Source organism: Acinonyx jubatus, chromosome F2, assembly GCF_027475565.1.
Source record: "Acinonyx jubatus isolate Ajub_Pintada_27869175 chromosome F2, VMU_Ajub_asm_v1.0, whole genome shotgun sequence".
Classification (NCBI taxonomy): Eukaryota; Metazoa; Chordata; class Mammalia; order Carnivora; family Felidae; genus Acinonyx; species Acinonyx jubatus.
In genome coordinates this window covers 1507667-1519110 of record NC_069394.1, presented here as the reverse complement: position 1 = coordinate 1519110, position 11444 = coordinate 1507667, and the positions used below count along the sequence as shown (strand labels likewise).

The 11444-nt window shown below is 64.2% G+C and overlaps 1 protein-coding gene across 1 annotated transcript; it reads left to right on the top strand.

Annotated features, from left to right (window-relative positions):
* The first annotated feature begins 3641 nt into the window (after nucleotides 1-3641).
* LOC106989683 (cytochrome P450 11B1, mitochondrial-like) lies at nucleotides 3642-10192 on the top strand. Its single transcript, XM_015088172.3, has 9 exons — nucleotides 3642-5174; nucleotides 5563-5718; nucleotides 6709-6908; nucleotides 7038-7241; nucleotides 7475-7629; nucleotides 8650-8816; nucleotides 9247-9325; nucleotides 9423-9620; nucleotides 9850-10192. Exons 1-9 carry the CDS (start codon nucleotides 4936-4938, stop codon nucleotides 9961-9963), a joined length of 1512 nt encoding a protein of 503 aa, XP_014943658.3. The 5' UTR covers nucleotides 3642-4935; the 3' UTR covers nucleotides 9964-10192.
* Nucleotides 10193-11444: the final 1252 nt, after the last annotated feature.

Genomic DNA, 11444 nt, shown 5'->3' with positions numbered 1-11444 from the left:
CAGCTTTCACTGACCTGATGGTGCAGGTGGGTGAGGCATGAAGCTCTTGGAGGAGGGGGAGGAGAGGGAAGTCGGGGAGGAGGAGGAGGGGGAGGAAGAGGGGGGAGGAAGAGGGGGAGGAGGGGGAGGAGGAGGTGGGGGGAGGGGAGGAGGAGGTGGGGAGGGGGAGGGGGAGGAGTGGAGAGGAAGAGGAGGGGACAGGGGGAGGACGGAGGGGGACTGGGGACGGTGAGAGTTGAAGATATATTGTCCCCAGTGTGGTAGATACTCCTCTGGGAATGTGCGGAAGGGAGGCGATGCACAGGTTGCTCAGAAAAAGAGGTCGAGGGTCAACACAGGTGCCAGGGTCAGAAGGTAAACACGAGGGCGAGGGCCTAGGAGCCCCGGATGGGAGGCCTGAAGAGGCGGGAACACGCGGGGTGGTGGCTGAGACCCGGAAGCGCCTGCTGGTGGGTTTCCCCGGGAGCCCTCCCCCTAGAGGAGGGAGGGCCGCGCGCGCGGGTGGGAACTAATCCGCCAGGGCTCCGCCGAGCAAAGTGCGGGTGGTCTCGGGAGAGCGGCTGAGTAATGCCCCGTGGACACCCGCCGGATAAAGGAGGAGGGCGAAGCAAAGTGAGCGGCCCAGGGCCAGGCGGTGGCGACCGCGTGCAGGCGCAGAGCCGTGTATTGGCCGTGATCGGAGGCGGAGCACGAGGGGAAGGGGCCACGGGCACGGGGAAGAGGTGACGGCTCACATCACGGGGAGGGGACGGGTGGTCACCAAATGGCTCTGCTGCGGGGGCCGCCGGGCCCGAGAACGCGTGTGATGTAGGCGACACGGAGCCCCCAAGCACGGTGGCTGCAACGAGGGGGACGGGTGTCGTTTCTTGTTCACGTGAAGGGCGTGCAGAAGTCCGCGGCCCAGACTGTGTGGTCACAGGGAGGCGCGCTCGGCGGAGAGCCCCTGGGCCCGCAGGTCCCCCCGCTGAGTGCGGCTGCGCCTGGGGGCCGGTGCGTCAGTGCCCCCGCTGTCCCGCTGGCAAATGTATACGCGCCCAGATGCGCCTGCGTGGAAAATCCAGCACCTGTGCGTAGGCTCTGCAAACACACACGAAGGCGACGCCGAGGGTCCCCGTGGAGTCTAGGCAGTGCTCTTCCAAGGGGAACGAGCCTCTGAAGCTCCACAAGCTGCCAGTCCCCGTCCTGCGGTGGCCGGATGCCACGGGTCACACAGAGGCTCACGGGAGGAGCTGGGGAGTGTGGACTCCAGAACTTGCGCTGCGGACACGGCCGGGGCCCCCTCCCCTGATGCCCACGGAGCTGCTGGCACATCCCTGAACCCACAGGCCCTCTGAGGCCTCTGCTCTTTGAACAAGCATGTCCGTCTGTCTCAAATGTCATTCTGTCCCAAGCACTTAGATAGCGCCTACCCGCTCATTCCCTTCACGGAATGGATACGACCACGAGACAAAAATGGTCCAGGAAAGCTGGAGGCCAACAAATGGTGAACAAAAAATACCATTAGCTGCTAAACCCAAGTGAATGAAGTAAGGATAGGTTCCGCGCAAGTACAGTTTTCCCCAGAAATGTAAGAATGGCTCAATTTTATCCAAAGATGTCTATCGCTATAATTCAAGAATGAACGGTAATAGCCGTAGATCATCACCATTCACTTATTATGATGTTTTTAAAATTCTGGAATAGAAGGAGATTTCAATATTTAATAAAAGTTTTTCAATAATTTAATTTACCTAAAATAAACAGTTAAAACTCAGAATTCATAGATTCTTTTCAGTATTACCTCATAAATTCCTGCTAAAATATAAAAATTTACAATACACAAGAGGGACACCTGGGTGGCTTGGTTGCTTAAGCGTCTGACTCTTAGTTTCAGCTCAGGTCATGATCTCCCGCTCCCTGAGTTCGAGCCCCACATCCGGCTCTACACTGATGGCATGGAGCCTGCTTGGGATTCTGTCTCTCCCTCTCTCTTCCCCTACCCCCTTGTACGTGTGCTCTCTCTCTGTCACTCTCTCTTTCTCAAAATAAACTTTAAAATTTTTTAGAAATATTAGGGGGATTTCACGGAAAGAAAAAAAAATCCGAAGAGAACTCCTAGGAATGAGAAATCTGACAGTTGAGTGTAGAAACGTGACAGATAAAGAAACACCATATTACACACAGATGAAGAATAAGACACCGGAATTTCAGCCATTAACCGCCAAGCAGTTACTTTACCAGCAAAATGGGTGTATTCAGAGGATGGCCACTCAGAACAGCTAAGCTGCAGCAGAAATCCAGGCGATCCCACAAAGGGGAGGAGCCTTCTTTCATAGCAAACAAGGAGGGAGTTGGGAGGGCTTTTCTGAAGGAAAGTCCACTGGAGACCAGAAGAGGTGCAGGATGATGAGGTTTCTGGCAGCTGAGTTGCAGGGGTGGTGGATTTCTCAGAGGCAGTGGCCACCTTTCCCTGCTGGGCGCTGAGGTGATGACTCCCTCCGGAGGCTAGAGGCTGACTTGGAGGGGGCTCCCCATCCGTATCCCCCTCTGGCTTCTGGAGTCCACTTTAGTGAGTTTCCCTTCACTAATGTTCACAAAGCTGAGCAAATTAATGAAACTCACAGATAAAAGGAGATGGGAAATACAGAGACTGGAATATCTGGAACCAGAAAGGAACAGTCTGATACAGAAGGAAGCAAACCGCCGGAAGTGGAGGGAATGGGGGCCTGGGCAGAACTGGCAGGCAGAACCACAAGCTTCCCAAGGCCTCGAGGGGCAGGGGCAGGGGAGACCGGGCTATTTCTGCTCACAAATCTTCCTTTTTCTGGGATGATATGAGACATGGGGAGGGACGACAGGGAAGGAAAGCCCTAGAACACAAACAAGCAGCAACGCACGTCTAGCTGCACATCCCCAGGGAACCCGCCTTCCTGTCCCCCAACACCAGGCCCCATCACTCAGTCCCTGTCTCTCCCAGGCCTTGGGGCCTGGTGGTAAACGGCCGTTATGTGGTGCACTGCATTGTCTGCACTTCAGCCGTGCTGGAAACCAGGCAAAGTGTGTCGTGCTGTCGTGAGCTTGTGAGACGTGTCTCTTGTCCCTCAGTGCCGTCCTGTCACCTGACCCTCCACGGTCGCGCGTCCTTCCCACGTGGGCCCTGGGACAGCGCTCCCACTCGCGTTGGGAAGCCCGCCGTGTGCCCGGACACGATGACGCGCTTCTCCTGCGCCACGTCCCGTGGCGGCTCCTGCTCACTACAGCGCAGAAGGACGGGTGCACGCACTCGTTTCCAACCCTGCAAATTCAGCGGTGGGAACGCACCGCCGCAGAGACCGTGCTCCCCGACTGGGCCTTGGCCGGTCGTCCCCACTTCGGCCGGCTCTTCCTATCGCCCACACTCTTGTTGGCAGCGTAATGCAGTGGAAATACGTGCGTGGAAGCCGCTGGATCCCAGGGCCCCTTAAGAGCCGCGCTTCCAGAAGAGGGGCCGCCTGGACCCTCGGTGGGCAGAAGACGAGGGGGGGGGGGGGGGCGGGGACAGTCCCCGCTGGGGGCGGGGCCCGAGGCGCGGCTGCAGCTGGCCCGCGGGCCTCGAGAGGGCGCCCACGACTTCCGCCGCCTGGGCCGCCGCTGGGGGTGGAGGGTCGGCAGCAGGCGGGGCTGCATGGCCTGGGCCGCTGTGGCTTCAGCCTGCGTCTCTGCCAAAGCAAGGCGTGCCCACCGTTCGGGGCTGAGGCACGCGCACGTGGCAGCTTGCTGAAGGGGCCTGGGCAGTCGTGACTCCTCGCCCCGCCGAAGACTCCCCGGGGCAACGACTGGAGCGGGGACAGGATCCCACTGCAGTACCCTTGAAGACACTCAGATCTTGGCCCTTCCCACCGACACCCGCACGCAGCCTCCTTGCTGCCTCCAGAGCCCCAGCTGCGGCTACCCCATCGCCCCCTCCCCAAATCACGGTCAGGGCTGGGGGCCCAGCAGGAGCCAGGGCCGCGGGGCCCCTGTGACACGTTGGGGGCCCTGGGGGTGGCAGGAACCCAGGGCTCGTGTCCCCTCATCTGAAAATGGGAACGATGATGGCCAGAGCCACCTCGGGGGAACCCCGCCTGACGTGGGTGAGGTGCCCTGGGACCCCAAACCCGGGATCCACCCTCCAGAGGGTGGGAGCCCACGCCCACAGCCCCCATTGTGGACTTGATCGTCCCGCCACTGGCCTGAGCTCTGGGTCCGCACCCCTGAGCGCAGGCTTCCGGGCGGGAAAGGAGGGCCTGGGCACCGAGCGCCGCCCCTGCGGGGGGCCACACGGGGGGCCAGGCAAGCGGTGCCTCATTTCCCCGCCTGAGGAGTGGCTTGCTCGTGTCCTGGGCATTCGCTGCCCCAGAGCTGAGGCAGCAGAGCCAGCGAGACGGGGTGCCGGCCACATCGGTGCCACCCACAGTTGGGTCGCTGGAGTCCCCTAAGGGCCCTGAAAGCCCTCCCGGGCGGGGACCCTTGTCGGCTCACGTGGGCGTTCCCTGCACCCAGCCTATGATCTGGGAAGAGCGGACAGAAGGCACGTAGGTTTGTGGGACTCATGGCCGCCCACTGCTTCCTGCTCTGGTCCTTGTAGAAAGGAGAGAACAGCGCAGGCCCCTGCGTCTCTCGATTAGATAAGGGGCCCCATCCATCTTGCTCCCTTCCCCCACCGGGGAGGAGGCAAGTGCTCACAACCCCGCCAGCCCCACTCAGCCCACGATCCAGACCCTGCCCTGCTCTCCACAGCCAGCAGCCAGCAGGCCTTGCGAAACCGTGGCACAAGGTGCCCATCCGTCTCTTCTGGAGGCCTCCAGCCCTGACCCCCGCTGCGGGTTTCCTGGCCTGGTCCAGGGACAACTTCTCCCATGACGCGATCAGGCCGCAGGCCCAGGCCTCCAGCGAGATAAAAGAGTTGGGCCGACGGGGGGCGGAGGGAGCAGCAGGATGGCATTCGGGGCAAAGGCACGAGTGTGGCTGGCAGGGCCCTGGCCGTCCCCGGGCAGGGCACGCGCACCGGGCGCCGGAGCCGCTCCGGCCCCCAAGGCGGTGCTGCCCTTCGAAGCCATACCGCGCTGTCCCGGCAACAGGTGGATGAGGTTGCTGCAGATCTGGAAGGAACAGCGCCTGGAGAGCTTTCACCTGGAGGTGCACCAGCTCTTCCAGGAGCTGGGGCCCATTTTTAGGTAAAGGCCTCCCCGCCCACCTCAGCCACAGCACCTGTGCGGCTCTCCCGAGCGGCTGCTGAGTCCGGGCCAGGCGCACTGCCGCCTGTGCTCTGCGTCCCCGGGGAGGCGGGGTGGGTGCCGAGCAGCGGGGGTTCTGGGCCTGGCACCTGGAGACTGCGGCTCTTGGGGAGGAGGGAGCACTCCCTGGCCGCGGCTGAGAGGGCAGAGCGCGGCCAGCAGAGCAGGAGAGGCTTGGGTCAGACCGCGGGAGGGACTGCCCGCTCCGGGAGAGCCCCAGTCCGGGAGAAGGGACAGGCCCACGGGAGACGGGCCGCCTTGGTCCTGCACAGTGAGGCCTGGGGGAGGGCACGGGTCCCCCAGCAGGGCTGTGAGCTTCGTCCCACAGGTATGACGTGGGAGGGACACGCATGGTGCTCCTGATGATGCCCGAGGATGTGCAGAGGCTACAGCAAGTGGACGGCCATCAACCGTGGCGGCCGCCCCTGGACCCCTGGCTGGCCTACCGACAGCATCGCGGGCACAAATGTGGCGTGTTCTTGCTGTGAGAGGGAGTCTGGGCGGGCAGGGGCGGGGAGGGGCGGGGCAGGGCTGATGGCAAGCGGGCCCGCCCAAGGCCCTTCCAGGTTGGGGCGGGAGAGCGGCCGCCGGCTCCCGCTGGGTGCCCACCCCTTGGGGATCGTATGTGTCCTGGGGCCGAGGAGGGGCAGCGGGGCCACGGCCTCAGAGAGGAGGACGGATGATCGCTGCCATCAGGGAGCCCCAGGCTGCGCAGGCCTCCGCGGACTCCCCGTGCGGGGTGGGCTTCTCCCTTCCTACAGGTCAGGGTAGGAAGCCCGGGGCAGCGGGAGGAGAGTCGGGGCTAGGGGCTCGGGAACGTGTCAGCATGTGCTGGGGCCTGAGGACCCACTGGCATTGACTAGAGCCCAGGTGGCTGAGGAGGAGAGAGGCCGGGGCTGGGGAGGGGGCGTTGGGGAGAAGGGGGACGGGGGAAGAAGGCACCTTTGCCCAGGAGCTAAGCTGTAGGTGGGTGTGTGTGTGAGCACGTGTGTGTGTGCGTGTGTGTGTGTGTGTATCCTCTTGGGTGGACAGGGGACGTGGGACCGGCCCAGAAGCATCATTCTCAGAGCAGGGAGGGTTGGAAGGAGAAGGTTGCCGGGGGCCCCTCACTCTGGAGCTGGCTGGCCCACCTCTCCCCTGTCTTCAGGGACAGGGAGAGCCCGGACAGCTGCTGACGTGCCAGCCAAGGGGCCTGCAGGTGTGCGTGAACAAACTCCACGAACCCAGGCGGCACTGCCAGGCAGGAGTTCTGGGCTCAGCCCCACCTTCCACGGGGGCACCCTGGGCCCAGCACACAAGGCCTCCCTGAGGGAAAGGGCTGGCGCTCACGCCCCCAGGCAGGCAGCCTGCCCCCTGGGACCAGCGGGCCGCTCCCTGCCTCGCCCCTTCCCCTTGGAGACGAGGAAGATGGGTCCAGGGCTGGCCCCAGGCTGCTGACTCGGGCTCCCCTGAAGCGCCTCTCTCTGCTCTACAGAAACGGGCCCGAATGGCGCATGAACCGACTGAAGCTGAACCCAGACGTGCTGTCGCCTCAGGCCGTCCAGAAGTACCTGCCCATGGTGGACTGGGTGGCAAGGGATTTCTCGAAGGCCCTGAGGTCGAGAGTGCTGCAGAATGCCCGGGGGAGTCTGACCGTGGACATCCAGCCCAGCATCCTCTCCTACACCATAGAAGGTCCGCGGGGTCAGGGTGGGAGGGAAGGGGGGTCAGGGCTCGGGGAAGCCGGGACCGGCCGGGAACGGGGCTGAGGCCCCCGTGACGCTGTCGGCCACCCTGGGCTCAGCAACCGTTCCCTGTCCACAGCCAGCAATCTAGCCCTTTTTGGAGAGCGGCTGGGCCTCCTTGGCCACAGCCCAAGTCCTGCCAGCCTGAACTTTCTCCGGGCTTTGAAGGTCATGTTAAAGTCTACCGCACAGCTCATGTTCATGCCCAGGGTCCTATCACGCTGGACAAGCACCCAGCTGTGGAAGGAGCACTTTGAGTCCTGGGACTACATCTTCCAGTATGGTGAGGGCCAGAGACCGGGCAAGCGCTGAATGCCAGGGACACCAGGGTCCCCGGTTTCCTGTCACCACAGGCTGGGGGAGGGCTGAGGTCACCTCGGGGGCCTTTGTGGCCCCGAGAGGCTTGGCGGTGAGTCTGGGCCGGGCCGGTGCTGAGCACATGGCACGGGGCAGACGGGCTGACGGGCAGGGGCATGAGGAGAAGTGGCCCGGCCCCTGTCTCTCCGTGCCCCACAGCCAACAATGCCATCCAGAAAATCTACCAGGAGCTGGCCCTCAGCCGCCCGGAGCACTACAGCGGCATCGTGGGGGAGCTGCTGACGCACGCGGACCTGAGCCTCGAGGCCATCTGGGCCAACTCCATCGAGCTCACCACCGGGAGTGTGGACACGGTCAGGACAGCAACCAGCCCTGCCCTAGGCCATGGAGCCTCCTGACCCCAGGCTGCGTGCCCCCGTGCCTGTGTCTCCTTCAGGCTCCTGTTCTGAGCTGACAGAAGGCTCTGCCCTGGGGTGGGGGGCCCGGGAACCGACCCTCAAGGGAAGGGGCCTGCAGTTCCCCGGGTGGGATGCCACACTCTAGGCCCAGTGCAGGGTGGACGAGCCCAGAGACATGAGCAGCACAGACACCATTCAGTCGCCTGGGTCCTGGGAAGAGGGGAAGGGCCGCGATGCGGCTGGAGGGCTGCCTGCACCAGGAACCCTTCCCAGGCACAGAGTCCATTTGGCCCCAGGTCAGAGATGCTTTGGAGGTGACGGGCGGATGACAGAAAGGGGCGCACGGGGCTCCAGCTTGTGCAAGAGAGAACAGATGGCATGCAGCCTGGGGGTGGGGGCAGGCCGCAGGGTGTGGAGTGCAGCCAGAGCCTCCTGGCCCTCCACCCCAGGTTCACGCACCAGCATCTGTGATGTCGTGCTCTGGGCCGGGCACCCGGGGCTCCGAGGAGAGGCACAGGCCTGCGGTGGAGAAACTCCCCAAATTTCCAGCCGACTCAGGGGCCGGGGCGGGCCGTCCGTGTTCCGACCACAAGGTCTGGGCTGACCTGCCTGCAGGTGTCCGGGCGACAATCCTACTGGGTGCCAACGGTTTAGGGCAGTAGAACCCCCCCGCCCCCCATACACACCCCTGAGAGGAAGGACCCCAGAGGAGGGTGAGAACCAGGCCTCGAAGGGGCTGGAGAAGGCCTGATTCTTTACTGAGCCTGGGGACACCTTCGCTGAGGGAGTCAGGTGTTAGGTTTTAGATCCTGAGGTCCCAGATCCCTGGGAGGAGTCCTCCGGGCGTCCACGTCACCGCGGATCTGAGGCGACCCACCCCCCAAGGGAGGACCGTCTTCCGGGGTGGAGAGGCCCCGGGAGCTGAGGTGCGTGGCCTGGGCCAAGGTCTGAGCCCTGCACCCGTGGCTCCTGCAGACGGTCTACCCCCTGTTGATGACTCTCTTTGAGCTGGCTCGAAACCCTGAAGTGCAGCAGGCCCTACGCCAGGAGAGCCTGGGGGCCGAGGCCAGGATCTCGCAGGATCCCCAGAGCGCAACCTCGGAGCTGCCCCTGCTGCGGGCGGCCCTCAAGGAGACCTTGAGGTGGGTGTGGCAGGCCCCGGCTGCCGCCTCTGTCCTGGCCCCACTGTCTGGACAGCAGTGCTCAGGGAGCCTGCGGCCAGGTCCTGGGGCTGAGAAGCGGCTTCGCCCAAGGCGCAACCCTGTACCTCGTCCCGTTCTCCCGAAAGGGTTAGGAGCTCTTCTCCCCCTGGGCTCCCACTTCAATGTCCCGGGCCCCATCCTCGGCCGTGTCCGCCGTGTCCGGGGGCTGCTCAGGCTCAGGGCACTTTGTCTGACTCAGGAAGTGCAAGGAAGCAGCTCCTCGTGATCTAGGCTTCCCGGTGCCAGAGGCGACCCGGGAGGGTGGCTGGCAGCTCCCCCAGGCCGGCGCATCCTGGGATAGGAAGGTGGCCGAGGGGAAGCGAGGGTCCCAGGGACAGCTGAGGACCCTGTCGGGTGCCCCCATCCACAGGCTGTACCCCGTGGGGATGTCTGTGGACCGAAAGGTGGCCTCGGACGTGGTGCTGCAGAACTACCACATCCCGGCAGGGGTGAGTGAGGCCCCACAGCCCCTCCAGCAGACGCCAAGCCCGCGTGACCTTCTCACTCCTGGGGCCACCGACCCCGCCCCTCCCCACCTCTCCGCAGACATTGGTCAAGGTGCAACTCTACTCCCTGGGTCGAAACCCCTCTGTGTTTGAGAGGCCCGAGTGCTACCATCCCCAGCGCTGGCTGGACAACAGGGGCTCTGGCACCAGATACCCACACCTAGGCTTCGGCTTTGGTCTGCGCCAGTGCCTGGGGCGGCGCCTGGCAGAGACAGAGATGCTGCTGTTGCTGCACCACGTGAGCGGGCCTGGGTGGCCCGGGGGCGGAACGGGATGCGACCGGGCAGGGCGTGGCCTGCGGGTGGGCGGGGCCTGGGGGTGCCGGGTGGCCTGCTTGGGGACCACAGGCCTCTCCTTCTCCTCCGCTGCGCCTGACCCGAAAGGTAGGGTCCAGAAAGGCGAGGGAAGGTGGACCAGGACATCGGGGTTGACCATTTGGCCAGGTGGAACCCGTGCCTCTGTCCTAGGTGCTGAAAAGCTTCCTGGTGGAGACGCTCAGGCAGGAGGATGTAAAGATGACCTACCAGTTCGTGTTCGTGCCCACCACCCACCCCCTCCTCACCTTCCGGGCCATCAACTAGTCACGTCACCGCGCCGTCGGGCCAGCGGTGCTGCCAGCCCCCTTCTGCCTGCCCCCGGCCACCCTTGTTGTCTCCCACGGACCCTGCTTCTGGAGCCACAGCACTGTCCAGCCGGCGCCTCGCACCCAGGGGCAGGGGGATGAATCTGGCCGCAGGTCCTGCCTGTGAGCCCAGTGCCACCAGCGCCTTCTCCAGCGAGGAGCACCATCGGAGGGCCTTGGCCCCCGTAGCCCCCAACACTAGCTCCAGGGGCTTCAGATCACCTGCCTGTCCAATCTCATATGTACTCATATCCACCCCCACCTGCCTGTCCAATCTCATATCCCCTCTGTACTCAACCCGCCCCCACGCACAACACAGAGGTTGGCGGCCCTGTCCTGCTCACCGCCACTCCAAAGGCCAGACTCTTCGTCTGCATTGGTCTTGCCAGCCTAGACCTTGAAGCTGGGCCGTGAGTCGTCCCCCTACCTGCTCTGCTCAGTCCACTTGGGTCCTCCCGGCCCTGCCAGTGCTCTGGGACTGTGACTGAAGCACCCAGCCGAGGGCCTGGGTAAGCAGGTCAGGAGTATTGTTTCTTACAATAGCCGCCGAGGAGCTGAGGTGGACATCTGGGCCCATGAGACTCCTCTGAAAGCAGGGAGGATGGTGATCTCCTCTGGCGGGCTGCAGGGTGACCACAGAGAAGCCACCTCAGCCAGGCACAGCCACACGCTCCCTTTCACGAAGCCGTCTGTGTGCCGTGCCCGGCTGGCCTCCCACAGTGGCCCTCAGGACAGGGGCCACTCCTGACCTCATGGGAGGAAGGGGTTTTGGACAGCTGTGAGGCGGCTGGGATCTCCTAGATGGCAGGAGCGAGCAGCCTGTCCCACGCTGCCTGCGGCCAGGTGACACCCCCGGCGTGGAAAGGGGCCGGGAGGCAAGGGTGAGTGGTGGGGTGGCTCTGCTCCCCCTCCTTCCCCACCCCCACCTCCCTGGGGGAGAACCGGGCACCCAGCTCACAGCAAAGCAAGGACGGAGGGGCCGCACGTGTGCCTGGGCCGGCCCCGGGCGCCCGCCGAGTGGCCCGCTGGCGTGTGTTCCCTGTGCGGACTCCCTGGAGGAGGAAAGAGCGTGAGCCCTCCTTACTGGGCCCAGTGCAGGAGGGCTGCTGCCGGGAGGAGGTCTTCTCCGTGCCCCAGCCAGGCGCAGCTGAAGGGCACGTGGAGGCAGGAAGAGAGGGCCCTGGGGACCTGGGGACACACGGGCACAAGCTGGAGCCTGGGCTTGCCACGCCGGCCCAGCCCTTCTCCCGCCGAGCTGTGAGGTCTTCCCGTGGGCACTCTATGCAGCCATCCCCCTTTCGCAGGCCCCAGGGAGGCAGGTGGGCCTTGGGAAAGCGCAGCTGCTTCAACAGGCGCTCAGCAGGGGGATTGTGGCTCCTGCCACTGCCAAGTCTCCTTCCCTGAGGCCCTGCCCTGTGGGGACACCTGCTGGCTGCTGGC

What these genes read in the sequence shown, in the direction of transcription:
- LOC106989683 (XM_015088172.3), top strand. Translation starts at nt 4,936, where the DNA reads ATGGCATTCGGGGCAAAGGCACGAGTGTGGCTGGCAGGGCCCTGGCCG. An exon ending in AAATGTGGCGTGTTCTTGCT is followed by an intron (nt 5,719 to 6,708) that starts GTGAGAGGGAGT and finishes TCTGCTCTACAG; the next exon opens with AAACGGGCCCGAATGGCGCA. An exon ending in CCACCGGGAGTGTGGACACG is followed by an intron (nt 7,630 to 8,649) that starts GTCAGGACAGCA and finishes TGGCTCCTGCAG; the next exon opens with ACGGTCTACCCCCTGTTGAT.